The sequence below is a fragment of the Talpa europaea genome, assembly GCF_964194135.1.
Source record: "Talpa europaea genome assembly, chromosome: 3".
In the NCBI taxonomy this organism is placed as follows: Eukaryota; Metazoa; Chordata; class Mammalia; order Eulipotyphla; family Talpidae; genus Talpa; species Talpa europaea.
In genome coordinates this window covers 115,595,821-115,622,143 of record NC_140069.1, presented here as the reverse complement: position 1 = coordinate 115,622,143, position 26,323 = coordinate 115,595,821, and the positions used below count along the sequence as shown (strand labels likewise).

At 39.9% G+C, this 26,323-nt stretch overlaps 1 protein-coding gene across 3 annotated transcripts in view; it reads left to right on the top strand.

Moving 5' to 3' along the window:
- Nucleotides 1-23,725: 23,725 nt before the first annotated feature.
- The window catches only part of PTPN12 (protein tyrosine phosphatase non-receptor type 12), a gene marked incomplete at both ends in the record, with an annotated part of 82,733 nt that continues 80,135 nt past the window's right edge, over nucleotides 23,726-26,323 (top strand). For all 3 annotated transcript variants that reach the window (XM_084230813.1, XM_084230812.1, XM_084230811.1), the window contains one exon: nucleotides 23,726-23,824. In XM_084230813.1, the coding sequence (XP_084086939.1) occupies nucleotides 23,726-23,824 (99 nt within the window). The remainder of the gene's footprint in view (nucleotides 23,825-26,323) is intronic.

Below are 26,323 nucleotides of genomic sequence, written 5' to 3'. Positions count from 1 at the left end.
TTTTAAAAAGAGACTATAGAAGATAGAGGACAAATAACCAATGTAGCAACTTTAAGGAGAAATGACAGCTTAGAGTAAGGGATACGGCAAGAAGGAAACAAGTTGACTGCCTCACCCCCCCCAAAAAAAAAAAAAACCAGCACAGAGTATGAGTTAAAACTTCCCCCTACTCTATCTTAGGAAGCAATTTGAATATATGCTCAAAAAAATTAAAAAGTAAAGTGAGAAAGAGAAGAGATGCTGGACTTAAGTAACATGGGAGCTACCAAGGCAGAATAGGCAAATCTCAGGATGGCAGCTGTGCAGCAGACCTTGAAGCAACTAGTTGTCAGAGAGATCTGGGAGCAAAATTTCCAGGAAAAAGATGAGGATTCAACAATTTAACTACTATGTTGGAGAATTTAGGAAAAAATAATTAGGAGATATAACTATATAACTAAATAAGTATATATAGCACAGTATAAAAACAAGGAGGGAAAGGACAATTAGAAACTCCAGGAAGTGATATTTTTTAATCAAAGGAGGCAAAATAAAATTTGTTGGTAAAATGGACTTAGGATTTACAATGTATATATGGTAACACTGAGAAATGTTTTAGAATTAGTAGTTACAATAACATGCTCACAATAGCAGAATAATAATAATAGTAGTCTTTTTTTATAATCAAATATTAGATTACTAATTTCTACATTAAAAATAATCAATGCATAGTGAAGGCAAAGATAAACAGCTGGGACTACATCAAATTAAGGAGCTTCTGCACAGCAAAAGAGACAATAACAAAAACAAAGAGAAACCCCACCGACTGGGAGAACATTTTTGTACACAACACTAATGATAAAGGACTGACCACAAAAATATACAAAGAGCTGATAAGACTCAACAAAAACAAAGAAAATAATCCAGTCAAAAAATGGGCAGAAGAGCTAAAAAGAAACTTCTCTGAAGAGGAAATGCAAATGGCCAACAGGCATATGAAAAAATACTCAACATCACTTGGAATCAGGGGAATGCAAATCAAAACTACAATGAGATACCATCTTACACCAGTGAGAATGGCACATATTAAAAAAAAAAAAAAACTAGCAACAACAAATGTTGGTGAGGTTGTGGAGAAAAAGGAACTCTCCTGCACTGTTTGTGGGAGTGCAAACTGGTCCAACCACTATGGAGAGCTGTGTGGAGATTTCTTGACCTACTAAACACAGAGCTTCCATATGACCCAGCAATTCCACTCCTAGGTATTTACCCAAAGGACACAGAAACACCAATTCCAAAGAGCACCTGCACTCCTATGTTTATAGCAGCACTGTTTACAATAGCTAAGCTTTGGAAACAACCCAAATGCCCAAAAATAGATGACTGGATCAAGAAGATGTGGTACATATACACCATGGAATATTACTCAGCATTCAAAAAAGATAAACACATGCAATTTGCAGCAACATGGATGTAGCTAGAAGGGATCATGCTCAGCGAAATAAGCCAGAAAGAAAAATGAAAATACCAGATGGCCTCACTCATAGCAGGAATCTAGAAAACTTAAATAAGGGACCAGGAAAAAGAATAACTATAAGAAAGAAAATATCAAAATCAACAAACAACTATGAACCAGGGACACTCTATGGGGGGTGGGGGCGGGGAAAGGAGGGATTGGGGTCAAAATAAGAGGGTTGTAATTGTATGGGGAATATAGAAATAAAATTTAAATAATAAAAAAAAGTAAAAAAAAAATCAATGCATGCTTCTTCCATATCAGTTGAGCCAAGAGAGGACAAGTGGGGGGAAGCTGCAGTTCTTTTTATGACATAACGTCCACAGTTACACATTGTGAATCATTCCATTTGTTTGAAGTCATTAAGTCTAGCCTACACCCATAAGGCTAGACTGTAATTCTTTTTTTATTTTTGTTTTTGTGTAGAAGAACTGGGGTATAGACCAGAGGGGTGGGATGTGAAACCAGAGACAGAGTGGGAGCAGAACAGACAGATCTAATGAAATACAATGCTAAGGGGAGCAGCAGGAGAGACAGGAGAAGTCTGCTGCGCCATGTGGGTCAGCTCCCTGGCCATGGATCTAACTCAGGCCATAGAGGTGATAGCACTGAGACTTAACCCCTAAGCCATCAGGGAGTTTCCTAGACTGCAATTCTTGAAGAAAGGAGTATCAAAGAATTAGAGGAGACAGACTTACATGAGCTCGTAGGCATTCAATTTGAATTTTAAAAATTCCACACCAAACAAAGAAAATCTGTGGGCAACAATTTGTACAAATTTTCTACAAATTTGCAAACCTTCTTTATTTACTTTCTGATATCACAGACGTAGATTTAGTGTTCCTACACCCCCACTGTTGTCTGTTCTTCTCCCATCTACTCAATAGAGTTAGATTTCTTCCTTTGATTAAATATAGAGTCAGTGTTTATACTGTTATGATCATATAAGTAGTGTTCACTACAGGGCCTAGCAGGAGCCTATGACTACATTTTTATTATATAGTGTTAATTTTTCCAAGACAACAATATAATTTTTATATCCAGTGACCATATGCCCCAGATTTTCCAAAACACTTCCCAGTTTAAACAATACATTTCATTGTTACCATCAGGATATTTCAATATGTCATATATGTATCTTAATTTGTGACATAATATGTCACAATCTTTATAGGCACATAGAAGACAGTTCTAAAAGCTTGGTGATTCCATGTAGGTATCCCTGATGGCCATGAAGTGAATGAACTCTTAGTAACCATGCTGCAGTCTTTCCCAAGGAAGTTTATGATTTATATATCAAACAAAACTTTCTGTTTTTTCCATTTTGGGTAAATGCCAACATCACTCATCTACTAGGAGGAACCTGGGGATCATGATTCTTGCCTCTTTCCCTGCCTCCTCATTCAGTAAGACTCAATAGTGTACAGCGTGTCACCCTGTGACCTCACCATTCACCATCCACAGTAAGTCAGAATGGTCTTCTTGAAACAGCAATCCATTCCTGTTATCTCTGCTTTAAAATATTCTTCAGTGATTCCCCAGTGATGTAGAAGAAATAAACTCAAGTGTCAGCAGACATAGGAAATCTAAACATGTGACTAGTTGGGGCAATTATAATATGGAGAGGTGGGCTGAAAGAGAGAAGACAGAAAGATTTACATTTGCTCGTAGGTGTTCAACTTCAATTTTAAAAAATTTACACCAAACAAAGAAAATCTGTGGGCAAGATTCCACCTGTGGGGTGAGAGTTTTAATCCTGTTTACTTACTATCATGGTATAACAAACCTCTTCATTATCTGGTCCCTACAAGCATCCATCCTGCTCTTCAGTTATTCTTAGCTATGCAGAGCTCTCTAAAATTGCCAAGCACAACCCAGTAATTACACACCTGAAAAAATAAAAAATACTAGTTGAAAGGAAACGTGCACTCCCATGTTTACTGCAGCATTATTTACAAATGCCAAGCTACGGAAACAACCTAAGTGCCCCAAAACTGATGAGTGGATCAAGAAGATGTGGTATACATACACAATGAAATAATTTAGCAATCAGAAAAGGTAAAAAATGCCATTTGTGGTAACAAGGATGGAGTTGTTATCTATGATTCTCAATAAAATGGTCAAAAAGAGTGTTACAAATAAATTGTGTAACACCATAGTCCCCACCATATGGGATATGTTCTAACGCCTATAATTGTGGCTAGTACCGAAACCTATTCATCTATCCAATGTTGTTTCCTTACATACTTATGATAAAAGTTAATTTATAAATTAGGCACAGAAAATGATGAGCAACAATAGTGAACAACAAAATGAAACAATTATACCAATATACTGTAAAAAAATAAAATCAAATCACCAAGCACCTTTGCCCAGTTCACTTCCTCTGTCCAGAATGTCCTGCTAGTGAGTTTCTACCCTTCCTTGAAGGTTGAAATGTTACCTCTAGGAATTTTTTCCTGATATACCTAAGCTTAGTATTTCTCTTTCACATTCCAGAACACATAGTTCATAAGCTGTTTAGATACAGAGCTTATCTCACTGCTATAATTACTAGTTTTTATGTCTGCACCATCCAAACAGTTTATGCAGAATATTTATCTTGGTATTCCCAGCATCCTATACAGTACCTACAGCATAGGAACTTGGAAAACATTTGCTGAGTAGAAGACCTGCTTAACTAAAGGTCTGCTTCAGTCAGTATTTTAGAGCTGTAGTTTTAAAATTTTCAAGCACACAGAGTAGGTCTGCCAAACTACAGTCAGAAATATTTTAATGAACAGATCATCTTAGTATCATTTGGCATATTCATTCCTGTGAGCAAATGAAGTGAAAGGAGAGCATCCTTAGACCCACGTAGAAAGAAACTGAATGGTAAAGGTCAAAAGCCTGGGCTTCCCAGACAAATACATTCCTGGTAAGATCCCAACTTTGCCACCAACAAGTTTTGAGACCTCAGGCAAGTTACTTAATCTCTCTAAACCTGAACTCCTTGTTGTAAAAGGAGTATAATGATAGTAGTTTGTTCATAGGTTATTGTAAGGATTCAGTTAGATAAAATATTTAGAACATTCATTATAGCATCTGGTACAGCTTAAGCACGTAACACATATTGATAATTTTAGTAGGGTAGTATTTTCAGATATTCACATTTATTTTTCTCCCCTCCATTTTTTTCCTTTTTCCTTCTCCATAACGCAAAGCTCAATCAGAGAGCCTGTGTTCACTGTAGCAGGGATGGGATTATAACATAGTACAAAGCACAGAAACTTCCAAGTTTTCTGACTTTCATTTTTAAAAGTCCTGGAGAAAATGAGAAGATTGAAGTACAAAGTATTATGGCTATAAATGTGGAGAAGGATTTCCCCAAGATAGGAGTAAATACATCCAGGCTAAGGATGAAGAATAGGTCTACAAACAGGCTTACATTTCTAGGAAAAGAGGAGTCTATTGCTTTGTTTCCTGAAAAGAGAAATTAGGAAGGAAAAATTCCAGTGAAGGAATAATGATATGGTGTGTTGGGTAAACAGGGTCATAGACAACCCCACACAATATTTTCCAAGAGCCTCAGAAAACAGCAGGAGAATCCTGGGCTCCTGCAATATCATGTAAGCAAAAGACAGTGTTTAGATGTGACTGAGTCACGCTGTATTATATGTTATGTATTTTGTATAACAAATTATGTCTCCAAAACTTAGTGGGTTAAAGCAACAATAAACATTTATTATCTCACATAGTTGCTGTGAGTGAGGAATTCAGGATGGCTTAGCTAAAGCTTCTGGCTCAGGGTATCTCCTGGTTGTAGTCAAAATATCAGCTGTGGTTGCAGACATCAGAAGGACTGATTGGGGCAAGAGAATCCCCTTCTTTCTTATCTTACTGAGTGGCACCATACTCCTAATGAGGCAACACAGAAAACAGGAGTCATCCTACAACAGGGCTACAATCCGCTGATTTTACTGAAGTTGTGGATTTGTGTTTTGCTCGTCTGGGTTTTTTGCTGTTGTTCAGGCAGAACTTTCTTAAAACTTTGAGTCTACATTTAAGATTTAGGACATATCACGTAGAAGTAAATTTTGAGCTTCTCTTTTAAAATAAGTTGAGGCAACACCAACATGGAACAACTGAGTAGAGCTAGGCAGCGTCCCATCTAGACTCAGCTGAATTCTTGGTTCAAGTAGTATTCGTAATGGCTGCAATGCATGTGAGGCCCCTTCCATTCGTGTCACTGTCTAGCTTTTGCCGCATATGAGCTTTTGAGTCTTTTCCTAACTCCTTTTTCTCCCTATTCCTCCACTGCAATCAATCAAAAAGTCCTAAAGATTCTAGAATTTGTCCATTGTCTCCCTTCTCTCCATATGAATGGCTACATTCTTACTTCAGGATCTCAACCATTGCTCACCTTGACTACTGTTAACAGTTTCACTATCTCTAGTTCCACCTGTCTAATCCATTATTGACACACCAGTGAAGTGTTATTGTCCTATCTATGGGACTTCACTGGCTCTCCACCATCTACAGGATGAAGTTCAAATTCCTTTAGAATATGGTACCAGGCCATCCATGCCCTGACCCCTGCCCACCACTCCAGGTCTATCTCACTTTACTCCCACAGTGGTAGTCTGTGCTCCAATCTTGCCAAGCAGGTCTGCTAATTAGGTGGATGATTTCAGACCTCTGGATCATGGCTCTCTTTATGCCTAGAATATCCTTATCTTGTTCATTCAACCCAAAGAACAGCATTCTTAACCCTTGAGATTCAGCTCAAGAGTTACCTTCTTTTTGAATTATTCTCTGCCCCATCCCAATTCTGAAGGTAGATATGACCACTACATATAATCACTATTCCCTTCTGTCCCCCAGAAGACTGCTATCTTGGCAGTCTTACCAATTTGTTTACTTACATGTATTCCTATTTATTAGATGGTAAGTCCTGTAAGGGTTGGAACTCTGTCTTAGTTGTCCTTATAGTTCCAGATCCATGCTCGCTGCATATAGTTGCTCAATAATTTTTGGTTGTATGAATAAATATGACTGGGTCAAATGATTACTAACAAGTATGATATTCTCTTAAAAAGGCTGATCATTTTCCTATAACCCTCCTTGCACTACTTTGCTTTTATTTAGGGATTATGGAAGGGTTAAATATTTCAGCTCAGTGCAAACAAATTAACTCAATTCCTGAAATAATAGTGACTTAAATCAATGAGGTTTATCTGTATTAACAATGTTACCCCAGTTTTGTTCTTAAGATACCATATATTACCTCTGACACTTAGGGGCAAATGATTGATAAGTAATTTATGACTCAGGTTAATTATACCATAAGTAAGACACACATCAGTGTGCCTTATGGGTATGGCTTATAAATAACACTAGGTTATAGCTGTCAATCCTCTTAATGAGGAAAAGAATACAATAGAATCTTTAGAGAACCAATTATGAATCAACCAACTTTTATAACATAGGGAAAATAAATGGCACTTCTCTAGGAAATAGTCTGTTTTATTTTCTAGAAAATCATGTTAACATAGAAGTAAAAAAAAAATCAAGTTTTCAAAATTTCAGATAAAATGATACAAAAACATCTTCTCTGGAGTTCTAAAGATATTCATTCATTCAATAAATGTTTATTGAGTACCTACTATGTGCTAGGAACTGTTCTAAACTCTAGAGATACTGCTGCCCTTGTAAATAGGACTAAAGGAAGCCATTACAATATGTCAAGCTGGAATATAAGAAGGAAGCTCAGGGTTGACTATGTAGCACATCAAATAAAACAATTTTTTTCCACCAATACCAATCCACATTTTTTCAAATGTCCTCATGAAGTTTACACTCAAGTATGGTGAGCAGAGAAAGAGTAGAGGACAAGTCAACAGACAAGAAAAAAATAAGTAAAATATTAAATCTTTCCAGAGGGTAATAAGTTCTATATGAAAAATAACAGGGGGAGGGCCTCCCCTGGTGGCGCAGTGGTTGAGCTTGGGGCTGCGAGGCTGCCTGCAGCCTCTGCAGCGCCGGTTAGTTACCGGGCCATGGGCAAGGGTCCCACCAAAAAAAAAAAAAAAAAAAAGAAAAGAAAAGAAAAAGAAAAATAACAGGAGGAGTGGAGGGAAAGCTTCCCTGAGAGGGTCGCATTTAAACAGAGCTGAGGCGGGCCTCCCCAGTGGCGCAGCGGTTGAGCGCTGGGTTGCGAAGCTGCCCGCAGCCTCTGCGGCGCCAGTTCGATCCCCGGCTGCTCCCCAGCCACCAGAGGAGGGTCCCACATGGCGAGCAGACCTCTCCTGCCGCCCGCTGCTCCCCTCAGCAGTGTACTTCGGTCCTTCTGCCTGCTCTGCTCCCCGCTCTGGCTCTGGTGAATTCTCTCACCCTCCCGCGCTTCTGACTGTACCCAGTGCATGTGTAAACGAACAAATAAACAAACAAATAAATAAATAAAAAATACATGCCTCTTTAAAAAAAAAAAAAAGATTAAAAAAAAAAAATAAACAGAGCTGAGGGAAAGACACACATGGACACCCCAAGGAAGGGCATTCTATCAAAGGAAACAAATGAGATCCAGAGGTGGGTATATGCCTGGAACGTCCATGGAACAGCTGAGGAGCCAGTGTGGTCAGCGTGCTAGAGCAAGGGATCAAGAATAGTAAATAGTAATTCACTCAGACAGGGACCCCAGGGAAGAAAGGGAAGGAGCAGAATATGGAGAGCAGTGCTACTCTAATCAAACAGGCCCATTGCTCTTTTTATAGCAAATATTTTGTATTCTGAAATTAAATGTAAAGATGATACAACCCATCTACATACTTAACTTCAAAAGAACCAATAAGATGCTGGATGTGACATAAATGAGAAATAAAATATTATCTTTCAATATGTAAATGTTCATATATGAACACTGCAAAAGACATGATGAAATGGTTGAAATCTTTATACTGAATCACGTAAATGGGACAGTTACAAATACAGATTGATAGAGTTGTTTTCTCTCAGAAACTCAGATACCACAAATGGTGATGGTGGTGCTGTCTCTGACATGATATTCCAAAATGGCAAACCTCTGGTAAAATTCTGAAAAGAATTCCCCTCAACCTTCATTCAATTTATGTGATAGTTGTATTTCTGGAAACCAGGAGTATATTAAAACCATACCCCCCAAAATCTGTACTTACATGTAAATGAATTTATAAATAAATAGGCTCAGATTATTATAAACAGGTTTTTCACCCTCAAGAGTATCCAAATGGGCAGTCAAAAGTCATTCAAAGGCACACAAAGGAACTTTTTGTAGTGATGTAAATACCTTGATTGATGTGGTGGTTTCACAGGTGTATACACTTGTTAAAACTCATGAAACTGTATGTTTACAATGGGTGTATTTTCTTTTCTACAAATTATACCTTAAAGATTGATTTTAAAAAAGAAATGTATGCAACAAAAGAGGTAATCCTTTATAGTGAGGGAACTTGCAGGATGGACTAGTGTGTAGCTCAGGCTCCACACTCTAAATGCCACTCCATCATGGTACAACCCAAAATATCGTCACAAATTTCTAAAACACACACTTGCTAGCAATTCTATTCCTATTCCCATTGAGAACATTGCATGCCACATCTTTGTAGGATGTGAAACTACAGGAGGTTTCTGAGCAGAGGAGTGATGTGATCTGACATGCTTTAAAAATTGTTCTGACCTGAGGGACAAAGGCAGGCAAGAGCTGATGCAGAGAGTCCAGTTAAAAAACTATCATAAAGGCTCATGAGAAATGACAGTGGCGTGGCCAAGGGCAGCAGCAAAGTGGTAATCATGAGATGTATCATTGAAGATTTTTGTAAGTTTCAAACAGAATCCCAAAGGGCATGTAGAAAATAGAAAAAGCTTCAAAATGTCAATTATATTATAAGAAATAAAAGAGCAATAACTTTCAATATTCTCAACAATACTCATACACTACTACTTCATTATTCAATATAATTTAAAAAACACTTAAAGGTTCTGTCATTTTATATCTAAATATAATATAGCATTATTTTCTGATGAAGTGAGATTCAACAAACACGTTTTTTTAAAACTTTACTTCAGAAAAGTATATTTCTTGCCTAACTAAAATATTTTCTCTTAGCCTTTTCTTTGATAATTTAGATCTTGCAATAATACCTTAGGCTCACTGTAACAAATACCAGTTTGTCATCTGAGACTTTTCCTAAGTGCAGAAATCCTAGAGCTTATGTTGGATTTGTTTTAAGACTAGCACCTACTAAAATGAATTTTTTTAGGCTCTGAGATCACAAATAACTTCTCAAGTTTTGTCTTATTTGCTTAAAATTGAAGGATTGTTAATTGAGGGTTATCATTAATAGATCCCAGATAAAGTTTTATATTTAATGCGCAAATATTTCCCTTAAAAATGCCAAAAATGTATACATCAATGAAGTGATTTCTAAAGTTTGCTTCAGAATAATCCAGTGGGAGAGGGAGTGGAAGGGAGTTAGATGAAACAAGATTGGCCCTATGTTGATAATTATCAAAGCTAATTGATGAGGAATGGGGTGTCATTTAACTATTCATACTTTTATCTCAATTTAAAAATGTTTATAATAAAAAGTTGGAAAAAATATCCAGGATCTGAAGATTCATTCTATATCTGTTGAATAACAGCTATGTGCCAGATGTTTACTAGGAGCTTGGAGGAGATTTATTAGCTATAAGCATAAGATCTCTACATGAAGAAGTTAACCTCCTAGATACATAAACAAATAATGATAAGGCAGTGTACAGCCTATAATATTGGTTTAATGGCATAAAGTGCTCCAGGAACAAAGAAAGGGTGAATGATTCTGCTTGCTGAAAGCAGAGAATCTTCCCCGAGGACTGATGTTCTGATAGGCTCTGAAGATTAAGGAGAACTTTTCTGGGCCTAAAGAGGGACAGGAAGCCGACAAAGAGAAGGCATCATAAATTGGAAAATGATAATAACAAGGCAATAAGAGAAGGATAGAGAAAAGTGAAGAAATTAAAAGGTATGAGAGAACAAGTAATATTTGTATTTTTCTTAGCAGTACCTAAAACGGCGCCCGGCAATGTACAGGGTGCTCAAAATCAACCTATTGAGTACATCAACTATTTGAAAGAAAGAGAGGAGGAAAATAGCAGACAGCAGTTTTTAAAATGCAACGAAGGAAACAACTTATGGAATGACAAAAAAAAAAAAAATTTGCACAATTCATACATCTGATCAGAGTCTAATATCTAGAACACAGAAAGAATTCTTATAACTCAACAGCAAAAAGATAAAGATCCAACTAAAAAATGGGCAAAGGACTTGAATAGATATTTCTCTAAAGATATACAACTGGCCTATAAGCAAACCAAAAAATGCTTAATATCATTAGTCATTTGGAAAATGCAAGTCAAAACCACAATGAGGTATCACTTCACGCCCACTAATGTGGCCAATTTTTTTTTTTTAAGTTAAAAAAGGAAAACCACCAGTGTCAGTAAGGATATGGAGAAATTAGAACCCTATGCATTGCTGATGAGAACACAAAATGATGCAGCCACTATGGAAGACAGTCTGGGGGGGTGTGTTCCTAAAAATCCTTAACATAGAATTACCATATAACCTAGAGCTATTGTTTCTGGGTATATAGCCAAAATAGCTGAAAACAGATAAAAAAAAATACATGTATACACAAGTTCAGTGTACCATGATTCACAACAGCTAAAAGGTGAAAACAGAAAGAAAATAGAAAGAGATAACAAAATATGATATGTCTATATCTATCTATCTATATATAAATGGAGTACTATTCAGTCTTAGGAAGAAAAGTCCTGTCACATGTTGCAACATAGATGAATCTAGAAGATATGCTAGTGGAACAGGCCAGTCACAAAAAAGACAATATGGTACAATTACACTTTGTGTGAGGTATCTAAAGTAATCAAATGCATAGAAACAGAAAGTAGAATGGTGCTTACCAGGGGCTTTAGGGCAGGGTAAAGATGTTTTTGTTTTCTAAGATGAAAAAGTTCTGAAGCTATGTTTCACAACAATGCTCATATACTTAACACTATTAAACTGTATACTTAAAAAATGACTAAATTTTATGTTATGCATTTTTTTAATCCCAAGTTTTAAAAGATACTACTCAATATAACACTGAACACTGAAACAATAAAAATTCAAGATAATATTTATGGGAGAGAAAGGAATTATAAAGGCATCTACATTGTGTAATCTTTTGTATTTAAATAAACTCTAAATATAGCAAATATTAAATAAAATATAAGCAAATATAGCAAATATTGAGAATTGAAATAACCCCTCCTAAAAAAAGTTACTCTATGTTAAAGAAACTGATAAAAGAGTCATATATGATTCTACTTATATGAAATAATCAGAATAGAAAAACCCATAGTGACAAAGCACAGATAGTTGTTGCCAAGGGTAGAATTACTTATGGATAAGGTATTGGATTTACTTTTTCTGGGACAACACTGTGACAGTACTAAATGCCACTGAATTGTTTGATCAAAAATGTTTAATTTTATGTTATGTCAATTTCACCTCAGTTTATAGAATACTTTATTTATTTATTTTTTTAAAGAGGCATGTGTTATTTATTTATTTGTTTGTTTGCTTGTTTATATAAGCACTGGGTACAGTCAGAAGCGCGGGAGGGTGAAAGAATTCACCAGAGCCAGAGCGGGGAGCAGAGCAGGCAGAAGGACAGAAGTATACTGCTGAGGGGAGCAGCGGGCGGCAGGAGAGGTCTGCGTGCCATGTGGGACCCTCCTCTGGTGGCCGGGGAGCAGCTGGGGATCGAACCGGCGCGGCAGAGATCGCGGGCAGCTTCGCAACCCAGCGCTCAACCGCTGCGCGACCGGGGAGGCCCAATTTCACCTCAGTTTATAAATAAAAAATGAGAATGAGAAAATTTCAAGAGGAATTCATTAAAAAGGGTCAAATACTGCAAAAAAGTCATAAACGAAGAGGTCATTATATCCAGCAAGCAGGCGATCCTTTTAGGAGAAATATGCCATGTTGCAGGTCACAAACAATGGGTTTGTGGAGCAGTTGATGGGAATCTTGAGCATTTTATAATATTGGGAGTCAGAAGAGAAGGAATGCTGAAGATATAAAGGAGACATTCACACAGCAAGAGAAGTAAGAAAAGAGGACAGAGAGGAGACACGAAAAGAGACTAGCCTCAGAAAGGATTAAGTAGCTTACATGTAAGTATAGAAGTTTGTGATTTCCATATTTTGTTTGGAAAGAGGAGAGACTGAATGAGTTGAAACTTGGTAACTCCTATATTCTCTAGGAATGAGGAAGTAGGGTGTAGGGCTTGAGGAGTCATGGGAGTTTATCAAGAATGAATAATAGGGCTGCCCAGGCAGCTTTGAGGGCTTTAGTGGACATCATAAATCAACCACACACTATCTCTCCCTCTCTCTCTCTCTCTCTCTCTCGTACACACACACAAAACCACAAGTACAAATTCTGTTAAAAGTATTGCATAATTAATATTGCTCATCAGAAATAAAACCTCTGCATACTATTATCTGTATGACACATGATAGGAGATACGTGACATCTTTATGAACATACTTTTAAAAGTCTTTATGTGCTATGTAACCAAAAGATCAGTTGGGTAATTGGAGAAAGAGAGCAAAGTGAAATCCAGTGAAGACACATTAAATATCAGATATTCAACTAGGAAAAGAAAGTGAAAGTTTCACAAGTTACTGGTGAAGAGAGAGATAAGCAAATACTTCATAAGAATTTTGAAATAATAGAAATATTTAAAAATTGATGAGAGGGTAGATAATAATTGCTGTATTAAAATATATAGCTCATAACTTTGATAAAGAAAATACATAAACCTTAAAGTTTAAAATGAGCTATTTTAAAAGTATACTTTTAAAAAGTAAACTGCTGGATACAAAAATCAATACACAAAAATCAGTTGCATTTTTATATGCAAACAATAAATCAGAAGAGAATTTTTTTAAAATATCATTTACAATTGCACTAAAAAGAATGAAATACCTGGAAGTAAATTTAAAGAAGGAGGCGAAGAACCCATATACTGAAGACGTTAAGATATTGTTAAAGGAAATTTAAAAAAAATACAAAGAAATGGAAAGATCCTGTGTTCACCGATTAGAAATAAAAACACTGTTAGTGTGGGCATGTTATATAAAGCGTTTTACAGGTTCAGTGCAATACCTACCAAAATCCCAACGACTTTAAGGAAACAGAACAAACAATTCTAAAATGTGAATGGAACCACAAAAGCCATGAATAGCAAAAGCAATCCTGAGAGAAAAGAAGAAAAATGGAGGTATCACATTCCTTGAGCAAACTATACTATACAGAGAGTAATCAAAACATTATGGTATTGGAACAAAAACAGAAACAAAACCAATGGAACAGAGAGCCCAGAAACAAACCCACACAAATATGGACAATTAATCTGACAAAGGAGCCATGACCACACAGTGGGAGAAAAAAGAGCCCCTAACAAATGGTGCTGGGGAACACAGCCACACCCAAAGGAAAAAAGAAAAAAGAAACTAGATCCTTACTTAACTCCACACACAAAGATTAATTCAAAATAGATGAAAAATTTGAACGTAAGACCTGAAAATATAAAATACTTAAAGAAAATACAGGTGATACATTCTTGGGCATCAATCACAGAGAAATATTTGGGGATACAACTCCTATGGCAAGGGAAACAAAGGCAAAAATAAATAGCATTATAACAAATTAAAAAGTTTTTAAACCTCAACAAGAAACCACCACAAAAAAACAATAAAGCACCCTATGAACTGGCAAAGATAGTTGCATATCACTCATCTGATGAACGGCTAATTTCCAAAATACATAAAGAACTCCTACAACTCAACAACAAATAATCCAACTCAAAAATGGGCATAAGAGGGGTCTCCCTGGTGGTGCAAGGGTTAAGTGTCAGCACTATGAAGCTATCTTGGCATCCACTGCCACATGAGTTTGAGCCCCAGCCAGGGAGATAACCCACATGGTGCAGCAGACCTCTCCTGTCTTGCCCGCTGCTCCCCTCAGCAGTGTATTTCAGTAGATCCACCTGTTCTGCTCCCTACTCTGTCTCTGGTGAATCCTCTCATGCCCCACCCCCCGTCCTCGCCGTGCCTCTGGCCTGCACCCCAGCTCTTGTATGCATAAATAAATAAATCTTTTTAAAAAATGGGCATAAGAAAGGCCTAAATAGACACTTTTCCAAAGAAAACATTCAGATTGCCCGCAGACTCATGAAACAATGTTCAACATCACTTATAATAAGGGAAATGTGTATCAAAACTGCAATGAGATACCACCTCACCCCGATGAGAATGGTGTATATTAAAAAAAAATGGAATCAATGTATGATGGCAAGAATGTGAAGAAAAAGGAACCCTGATACGCTGTTGATAGGAAAGTAAATTAAATTGGTACAGCCTCTTTGGAAAACTGTATGGAGATACCTTAACAAAACAGAAGTGAAAACACCATATGATCCAGCAATACCACTGCTAGATATTTTACACAAAGAATATGAAAACGGACACAAAAGGATCTATGCACTCCTGTGTTCACAGCAGCAGTATTCACGATAGTCAAGTGCAGGAACCAACCTGAGTGTCCAAAGAGAAAATTGGATGAAGAAATTGTGGAATACATACTCAATGGAATACTACTCAGCTGTTAAAAGAAAAAAAGCTAAAAGCATGCTCTGGGGGACAAAATGGATGCATCTTGAGGTGATTATGCTAAGTGAAATAAGTCAGAAGTAAAAGACAGATCCTGAATGCAATATACTGGTTGTCAAAGGGGAAGGTGAGAATAAGGAGGTTCAGTTAGGGGAAGGTAACGTACCTGGGTGGGAATTTTGGTGGAGGATGAAAGAAGCATGTGCACACATGGCAGTGTGAAAATGTACCCCCAAAAGATATAATTATGTAAATTAATGACATTAATAAAATTTAAGAAAACATTTAAATAAAAAGTAACTAGAAGAGCATATTAAAAGGAAATTTATAATTTTAAAATAATAAATGCTTATTAGTTGAAAGCTAAGAAAAATGAGCAACTAGCTATTAATAGTAAACACATTTAATTAAATTTTCAGCTAGTGGATGAACTTGAATAGGGCTACAAAATGGACATCTTAAAACGTGATAGATACTGATGAGACAAGGTATTTGTCTAATGACTTCACTGAATAACATAATACAGTGTGCATGATAGTACCTTGTGGGATTCTATGGGCATTAAAAGATTTTTGCATAATGTTATGATGAATCTTGGAAATGAAATTTCCCTCCATAGATTAGTTTAGACTTGAATAACTCTATAAGACCATCAATTACTTATATTTGACCATGGGCCTAACAATCGAGGGGGTCAGTTGCTGAAATATGAAATGGAAAGTTTTTCACAGAATAGTGAATGTGACAAAAAGATAAAACCACATTGGAACTTTAAAAACAATATATATTTTTTACTTTGATAAAATATCCCTAACATAAAACTTACCATTTTAACCATTTTTAAATATACAGTTCAGTGACATATTAAATCCATACACACTGTTGTATAATTATCATTACCAGCCATCTCCTGTACTTTTTCATCATCCCAAGGAACACAATTGATGTATTCATATGACAATGAAAAACACAAAGCACAAAATTTGCCTTCTTATCCATTTTTAAATGTATAGTTCAGCAATGTTAAGTATATTCACATTGCTGCGAATCAGATCTCCAAAACTTTGCCATCTTGTAAATCGAAACCCTATATCCACTAACAAACTCTCCCTTTCTGCTGTCCTGCAGCCCGCCACTGGTGACCACAATTCTATTTTATGTTTCTATGAATTTGAATACTTTAGATACCTCATATAAGTAGAATCACAATTTATTTTTAATTGTAAATCTTAGCCATCTCTCAATGAAAAGGATTTTTGACTTGTTTTGGTTAGAGTTTTTGCTTGATAGTTTGATCTGAGCCCAATCAATGCAGTGGATGGCTTTTGTATGATATAATATTTCATGGCATAATATTTCATGGCATATCATATTTTGTATGATATAATATTTCATGGCGTATTTCTCCTAAAAGGATCGCCCTTGTTAATAATCCAGTTCTGCATACAGCAACTAAACACCATTAAATTGAAGGATCACTGATTAGATGCTTAGGTAGTACTTGACTTTGAAGTTATTTATAAAATTTTAATTTTTCTCTGAATATTAAACCAAACAGCATAAAAAATGAGATGGAAAAGTTAGAGAAGAGGGCGGATTTAACTACTGCATTCTCCGCAGTAAGCATGTATTATTATACTAGTTAGCTTTTTTTTTTTTTTAAAGTCTCTGCTAATTTTTTTTAATCTTTTTTTTTTTTTTTAAAGATTGATTTTATTTAGACATGCACTGGGCACAGGCAGAAGCGCGGGAGAGTGAGAGAATTCACCAGAGCCAGAGCGGGGAGCAGAGCAGGCAGAAGGACCGAAGTACACTGCTGAGGGGAGCAGCGGGCGGCAGGAGAGGTCTGCGCGCCATGTGGGACCCTCCTCCGGTGGCCCGGGAGCAGCTGGGGATTGAACCAGCGCCGCTGAGGCTGCGGGCAGCTTCGCAGCCCAGCACTCAACCGCTGCGCCACCGGGGAGGCCCACTAGTTAGCTTTTGTTGTGTAACACTCTGAAGTTTTCATTCAGTGAAATGTCACCTTTGTTTTGGTTCCAGTTCTGTATGACCTTGGGCAAATAATTTAATTTCTCCAAGCTCAGGTATTATTATCCCCACCAATATTCTAATGCAAAAACAAAGATGGGGATAATAATACCTGACCCACCTACTTTAGGGTATAGTTATTAGAAAATGGAATATTATGTGAAAAAGCTCTAAAATACGGAGATCTAGAATTATATACTAGGTCTGAAGCTATCTCATTCTTTGCAAATGTCTCTCCATTTTTATGTATTTCTAAAAATCTTATGCTCTTCTAAACTAAAAAACTATGCTCCTTTTCCCCTTGTCCCCTGCCTATTAGAATACATATTTCAACAATAAACACACAGATTAAAAAATGTTTAACAGCTTTTTTGCTGTGACCAGATCTAGGAATGAGGGAGTAAGGGATACCAGGAGTGAACTAGAGAAGAATTTCCCTCCCTTCTGTCTTATTCACCCTCCCATAACTTCTTAGCTATGAATCCATTAGTTTGAGAGTAGAGAGAGGACTGAGGGATGTAGGATGAAATGACAGCTTATTTTTAGAAGTGCTACTTTAGGAGAATCTCAGGAATGGCTTGAATCTTCATCTGTAGTTTTACTTAAATTACAACAGGTATAAAAGTGTTGTGACTCAGTGGTTTATGCAACAAGCTGGAAACTCAGGACCTGTGGGTTCTGGCTATGCGTCTGACATTTGTTTTTTTACAAGTGAACTAGCCATGTTCACTCCTACATTTTATTTAGTTTTTCATCTGTTAATGAGGACAGTGATACCAAACTGCTTCCCAGGATTGTTAAAAAAAAAAAAAAAAACAGGATCTGTAATGCTATGAAATGCGTAACAAAGGTAGCTCTTAAGAGAGAAAAGCTGTAAACACACTCTGTTTTTCCACAGATTTAAAGTATTACTTTAAAGCATGACTTTCACCTTGCTGGGGGGAAAGGGATACTGTGAATATAAAACCAGGTAGATAATCCTGAAACTTCTTTTGGATTATTTGCTTTAAACTTTCCCACAAGTATTAAGAGGAGAGATTTTTTTAAAATGGTATCTGGCTTTCTTCTCATGTATTCATCATGTATTACCCAGAGCAAAGGCAGTGAATAAGAAAAAAGCCTCAAGAAGACACAGGAGGTGAAAAAGTAAAAAGTCCAGAAATCATTGATTCTTTGTTTAATCAGTTCTTATTTTTATGTTTTTTTTTTTAAAGATTTATTTATTTATGCATACAAGAGTTAGGGCACAGGCCAGAGATGTGGGGGGTGAGAAGATCCACCAGAGACAAAGTGGGGAGCAGAACAGGCAGACTGACTGAAATACACTGCTTAAGGGAGCAGCGGGTGAGACAGGAGAGGTCTGCCTCACCATGTGGGTTTCTCCCTGGCCGGCCAGGGATCAAGCTTGGTGCTGCAGAGGCTGCGGATTGCTTCATAGTGTGGTGCTTAACCCCTTGCACCACCAGGGACAAGTGTGATGTGTAGTATATTACTCTCAAACAGCACATTGAGACACCACCAGGCAGCTTCCCTCTATGGAAACTAACTCTTAGAGATGTTAAATGACTTGCCCTGAGTAAAAAATGGAGCAAGTTTTTGAACCTTCATCTCTCTGAGTTCACAGCCCATGCTTTTTATTATTTCCCCAGTCTGTTTCAAGAAAAGCAAAATTTATTCATGGAATAAAAGTCAACCAAATCTATCCCAAAAGGCTATGAAAAAGTCATAGGTTGCTCTGGGTATCCTCTTCGGCAATCCCATGGCCACATGGTAATAGCCTGACATCTCTAACTATCTCTGCATGTGTGCTTAATTATCTTTTTCTTTTTTCTTTTTTTTTTAAGATTTATTTATTTATTTATACAAGCACTGGGTATAGTCAGAAGCGCAGGAGGGTGAGAGAATTCACCAGAGCCAGAGCAGGGAGCAGAGCAGGCAGAGGGACAGAGGTACACTGCTGAGGGGAGCAACGGGCGGCAGGACAGGCCTGCGCGCCATGTGGGACCCTCGCCTGGAGGGCCAGGGATTGAACCAGCGCTGCAGAGGCTGTGGGCAGCTTCGCAGCCCAGCGCTCAACTGCTGCGCCACCAGGGGAGGCCCATAATTATCCTTTCTTGACTCACCAGATTCTTTACACTTTCTGCTCTTTCATGAGAATTCAGTGTGCCAAATCCCTCATTCCACCCCACGACACTCAGCTTCAGTCCTTGCCGTTTAATGACTTTTTCCCTCCAGGTTTCTAAGTTCAGATTCCCAACAGTGAGAACTGATTGGTCTAGATCATATTTCGACACCAGGCCATGGGTCACTGGCCAGGCTACATGGATTGGTTAACTTGGGTCAAGTGCCCAGACCCTTGGGTGAGGCTGAGGTTAGGCAGAGCAGTCAGGTTCCTCAATAATTTGGGTAAAAGTAGGGAAGCATTATGAAACCTAACCTGTCATGTGCCATTTTTTTAAATTTCCCAACAAGATTTACTTCCCCCTTTTTTTAAATTTGCCTGTTTCTGTGAAAGGTACTGCTATTCTTCCTACCACCTAGATTGAAAGTCAAAAAGTTTTTGATTAAGATTTATTTTATTGGAAAAGTAATACTTGGATATAATAAAATATTTAGCATATTAAAAAGTATACACATTGAAAATTGTTTATTAAAAATTTTCAAGGCCCTCTAAAGGCAAACCCAGCAGTTTTTGAAACTTCCTCCAGGAAAACTGTTATGTTCAAGCATTTTATCCACATTCTGATTTTTCATAAATGGAAAAATTCCATAAACATAATGCCTGGCCACCTTCTTTCATTTAATAAATAGAGCATGGGACCTATTTTATATCAACATATATCTTTTTCATTTTATAATGGCATTATAGAACTTAGGTATGTATATCATCTTGCTGCTTAATACCTTTTGATAGACAGATGCATTGTTTCCACTCTTGCCATTACAAGCAAGGCTGTAATAAGCAAATATGTTTGCACACAGCTGTAAATATATCTATACATTTTTCCATCATAGCATGCATGATGTTTCTATTTTGATACCTTTATGTCCAAATTGATTCCAAAGATGTGTCCATATCTCTTTCCATCTGTGTGTGAAAGTGTTCAATTGACTATGTCATGCACACTACCTTGCATTTAGTCAAACTTCCTGACCTCTCCCGATATGGTAACTTCAGTCATTTTTAATTCTACCTTCTTTCTTGCCCTCTAAATCAGTTAGTCACCTAATTCTATGAGTTCCTTCAGACTCCTCTCCATCTATATCTTTGTAATTGTAGCACTATCAGCTTTGTGTCAGTTTTTTTTTTTTTTTTTAGATTTATTTATTTATTTATACAAGCACTGGGTACAGTCAGAAGCGCAGGAGGGTGAGAGAATTCACCAGAGCCACAGCGGGGAGCAGAGCAGGTAGAAGGACCGAAGTACACTGCTGAGGGGAGCAGCGGGCGGCAGGAGAGGTCTGCGCGCCATGTGGAACCCTCCTCTGGTGGCCGGGGAGCAGCCGGGGATTGAACCGGCGCTCCAGAAGTTGCAGGCAGCTTCGCAACCCAGTGCTCAACCGCTGTGCCACCGGGGAGGTCCTTCGTGTCAGTTTTTGATGCTTCATATATTGACTTCCAGTATTTCTCATTCCTTTTTCCCCATTTAATCACCTTTTATCCCAAAAGTACTAGATCAATATTTTCCTAATTTTGATTCTATACTCAAAAACACCTTTGGTATTTCCCACACCAACAATATCTAGTCCAAATCCTTACCCAGGCCTTCTACACACTCCAGATTCTAGCCAATCTACTCGAACGCCTTCACACATAATCAAAAGTTCTGCTCCAAACTTCTGATTTGTCACCTTCATACTTTCAGTTACATCACTTCCCTTGCCTAGGAGTTGTTCTTCCTATTTAAACTTACTTAATTTTATTTATACTTGAAGGTCCATCTGTGTGACCATCTCATGTTCTGACAATTTGGTTCAATTTTTTCTTCTCAAAATTGTACCACTCATTCATTTTCTGTATTACTTATTTGACATTTACAACTTAACTAAAAGGTTGTTTTTTCTGTCTCCTGAACTAAGGTATCCCTAAAACATATTTGTATATCTTTCACACATACACGTATATCGCAATCGTTCTAAATCTGTGGCATGCTTAAAAAATATCTGTAGATTGAAGCACGACCTGAAAACTAAATATTAAAAAGTAAGTACTGCTAAGACTTTCCAAAACAGCTGAAATCTATAACATCAGATGCCAAAGGTGGCTGCTAAGAACTCAAAAAATATTCAAGAGTGGCAAGAAACAAAAAGTTTGCCAATAGGAGAAAAGACTAAAGAAAAAGATCACTGTTACAACACTAGTCAAAACAGGACTCTAGTGCAAACAAGTAACACTTCCCACCAGATTGTCACTAGACTGTTAAACAATTTGTCTAGTATATAGCCTTTATTAGTTACCATCTGGTTTGCACATTCTTAGTCATATTAAAAAGTCATATTCTTAGTCATATTACAAGTGGCACACTCCTGAGCATCTACCCATTTCTTGGACTAGAGTCTAAATTACTCCCAGGTCTGAGAGAAAAGGGGTCTCTTCAATGAGCTATACTGGTAGGCAATCACGCAAAGAATTTAACCCTTTCATTCATGCAATGAAATTGAGTCTAAGTATCTGGTTCAAGCAAAATACTCCAGACCCGTGTTTCAAATAAACTATTGGAAATTAAGCTATTCCTTTAACTGAATTTTTAAAATGCCGAACAAAACTTGATCTATTTACACACATACCTGTACATAAATGCAAAGAAGAGACTTGGAAGGTCACATCCTGAACTGCCTATTTCTGAGGAGAGGAGTGAATTGGTATACATTAGTTGTATTAAACAGAAATATTGTTAAAGAGCAAATTGTATCTTGCTAATCATATGTATTTACCATATACATTTTATTTAAAGAGTTTATCATTAAATCCCATGGTGTTTGCAAACATTCATTTAGGGGAAGGGGGACCTACCACTGATATTCCTGTCTAAACCAAATTCCCTGATCAACCCGATCTGTAAGTAAATATTGGCCGTGGGTAAAAGTGACCAAAATAAGTCCTCGGATCAAATCCTTCACTTGTCATTTTATCCCAAGTCTACATTCCTCAGTGAGAGGCAATAGGGTATTGTCATGAGTTAAAGGTTTTGATTTCTAGTTTTGGGCTGGGGGACCCTGGGCAAAGTACTTCCTTTGCAAAATTAGCGAATTAGTCCATCCTGTGATAGAAAGTCTTTTATTCAGTTCTTAAGTGTTGCCAATCTAAAGGGAACAAGAAAAATTCCCTCCCATCCACCAAATACTAAGTCCCTCCCCCCACGTATATGTATTGGGGCGCGCCTAAGAAGCTGAGGAGCTCACTTGCCAGGGTTTAGACGGCTTCGCAAAAGGCAAAAGTCCTTTCACTCAAGAAGTATTTCGTTTTCTTGGCCGCCGTCATTCTCAGACATGTCAAGGTCTAATTGCCGCCAACCCTCAATGAGCCACGAGCAAGACGAAGACACACCAGCGGCGACCGTCAAGACGCTACTACAGCTCCCAGCATGCCTCTCTCTCCACGGCCGCTCCCCCGCCCCCCCCGGTCGCCCCCCCGTCACCCCCCTCCCCCGTTCCTGGACTCCTGCCGGCCGGGACTTCTAGTACCAGCCCACAACTAGGGGCGGCGCGGGAGCTCTAGAAATACGCTCTCCCTCCTAGTAGGCAGAGACTTCAAGTGTCCACGACAGTCCTACTCCGACACACTAGCGTTTCCACCGCCCAAAGCCGAATCCCCTGCGCCCTCCGCCCCTCAGAACGTCGCGCTGCCCACACAGGGCCACGCCCCGGAAATGGAGTCACGTCGCCCAGCCTAAGGCCGAATTACGTTGGGGCTGGGACCGGCGGGACGGGCTGGGGGGCGTGGCCGGGGGCGTGGCGAGCGGGGGCGGATCCGTGCGGCGTTGCTTTTTGGGGGCGGGGCCGCGGCGCGGGGCCGCGCGTCTGGTGGCGGCGGGGGCGCGCCCGTGGGGAGAGGCGGCCCCGGCTGCTAGTGGAACGGGGGGGCGAGGAGGAACCGGGAAGGGGGGGCAGGGCGAGCGGAGAGCCTTGTTCCTGAGGCGGTGGCTGCGTCTCCGACCGTGGAGGAGAGGGCGGGGAAGGAGGATGGGGCAAGCTGGGGGCTGGGGCTGGCGTTAGCCGCAGCGGCTCGCGTCGTCCTGTGGCGCGGCGGCTGCCCCTGGAAGTTGGAGTGTCGGGAGCCGGGCGGGTGCAGCCGCGGCCGCCGCCTTGAGCGGCGGGGAGCAGCGGGGCGCAGCGGGGTTGGCGGGGGTCGGGAGGGGGGGGCCGGGCTGGGGGAACGAGCTGGGGAAGACGGAGCGGGCTCTGCGCCGGGCAGGCGGGCGGCGGCGGGGGGGCCAGCGACCGCAGCCGGGGGGCCGCGGGAGGATGGAGCAAGTGGAAATCCTGAGGAAATTCATCCAGAGGGTCCAGGCCATGAAGAGTCCGGACCACAATGGGGAGGACAACTTCGCCCGGGACTTCATGGTGAGTCCCTCCCCTCGCCGGCACCGGAGCCCCCCGCCGCCGCCTGGCCCGGCCGGCCCCGGCCGCCTGCGCTTTGTGTGCGGCCGCGAGCCGCGGGGCGGAGGGGGCGCACCCCAAGCCGGAGGCCGGCGGGAGCTGAGGCCGCCTCCGCGCCTCGGCCTCCCTTCCCCTCCTGCGGCGTCCGCGGCCCCCTCCGCGGGCGCTCGGGACGCCCTGGGAGCGGCCGAGCCCGCACCCGCAGCGCCGCCCGTGACCACCTATTGTTTCTCGGGCCGGGAGCTGCAGGCGTGTGAGGTGCAGGCCGGAGGGGGCTCGAGTCTCCTCACGTCCCCGTGCACCCTGCCCCTCCTGGGAGGGTCGAGGCGGGGTGTCTCCCCCGGGCGGAGCGCGCTCGGGCTGGCGGAGGAGCGGGAGTGCCCCGGGTGGCTGGAACTCGTGGGGTCCCTTAACGCGGGCTGGCCGCAGAGGTGGACCAGGTGGGACGTCTGCAGTTTCTAGGTTCGAAATGATCCCCAACCTTTGGGAAAGCATTGCCCCTCAGGAATCTTGTGGTTTGCCAGATTACCCTTTCTCTCCGTCCTGGCTCTTCTCTCCTGAGACCGAGGCTAGAAGTGGTGTTGGGGTGAACGTGACTTCAGGTTGGGGGGGGGATGGGGGTCAGTGTGAGTCTGTGGGGAGGGGGTGGCGATCCTGAGCGAAACCTACTTAGGACTCCCTAGGGAATATTGCCGAAGGCGGAGGGGATGTGACTATCACTTCCTATCCGGGGTGGGGGTGGGGAACATGGGAACAATAGTCCTGGTGGGGCGGAGGCGATGATTCGGGCCGAAGCCCTGAACTAGGAGATAACCTTCCCAGCCTCCCCCCGCCCCCCCTTTCCGCCCTCGGCTTGTGCAGGCTAGCAGGAGAGGAGGTTAAAAGTCTTGTTCGTAAAATTGCTCTAGACACATTATTGTGAGAGGGGGTCAGGTCCGAAGGCGTGGGACCAGAAGTCGACTTCCTACATTGCCCCCCCACCCTTTATTTTTCTACTGGACAATGTTCCCTTTAGGGTTGTTTCCCGGCTTAGGAGGCGGTGGTTGCGGCGGCTGCTCCTACGGATATTGCGCAAGACTGGGGCGTTGGAAACCCTGGAGGTCTGGGGAATGGAAAAGGAAGTCGGACTTTGGGAAGTGGTTGCTCCTTCGCTTTGGCGGCGTAGGGAGATGGGAAATAAGCAAGGGCAATTTTTGTACCGGAGCAAGATACACCTCCAAGAATAATCATTTGAGTCTGAAATTCTGGGTAATGGATAAAAATGAATGGGCAGCAAACATTGGCTAGTTTTTGTTTCAAAGTACAGTAATTGTTTACAAGGTGCAGGTGACATGACTGCTGGAATACTTTTTCACATTTTAAAGAGACTTCTGTCTAGTAAAGGTTTAGCACTAAAATTAACAGCTTATAAAAATAGATCATTAACCTTACACAATATTCTGATAGTATTGTTGAGCTTGTGATAAAGGATAGGAGGGAGGTTTTGTTCGTATCTTTTTTGACGATGGAAAAATATAGATTGAATGATTTGTGCCTTATTTGAAACACTTTCTCTTGGTATTTAACGCACATATTTTTTTAATTTAATTTTTGACCTGAGAAGGTTAAGGAAGTATTTCCCTTCCTACTATTGAGAATTTTGTGTTGGTATCTTTGAATGGTGTCATTTACCATAGTTGTAGGGAGTCCCCTTTTTACTACTCTCTAGCAAAAATAGAAGTAAATGTTTACTTAAAATGTTTAAAGCTGGTCTTTATGTTCTTATTTAAACTGGAAGAAGAGGTGGTGTGATCCCTGGCCGCTTCTTGTTTGCATGCTAGTCATCTTGTTATCCCTAGGCATATCCTGTCAGGAAAGAGCATTGTTTGGTGATGCAGGCTATCAAGCAGGTGCCCAGTCTCTGAACTCCTGTACAGGGGAAGTAACCTTAGATTCGTGCTTTAGGGATGAGTCAGGGATTCCTGTTGGAGATTTCTTTTCTCAAGGATCATTAAGAGTTTCCTTTTCCTTCCATAATGCCTAGGGATAGCTAGGTGATTCTACATTCAAAATTTGATGATTAAGGGTATTCTCTTGCTGTCCTTGTTTTTTTTTTTTTCTTTTTTTTAAATTCTGTGACTTGGTAAGCAATAGCTGTAATTTAGATTGCTGCTTGGTGCCACTTTTCCCTTTGACTGGAAGGCAGGAGGGAATCTGTCACCTCTGCCATGGAAAGAGAATAGAAAATCAATTAATAGGTTCTAATTGTACTTTTGTTCTTAAATTCTAATGTGAATTAAAAATGCAATTTTAGAACTGAACCTTCCAGATAATCTGGCTATTACAACTGTGTTCGGTTGTAGAATAGTAATGCCTTGCCCTGGGAAACTAGTGGTCATCCAAACTCTACATTATTCTCTCCAGCCTTTCTACAATCCCATCACTCCAAAGCTACTCCCTCTTAGTGTTTTTAATGCTGCTTTG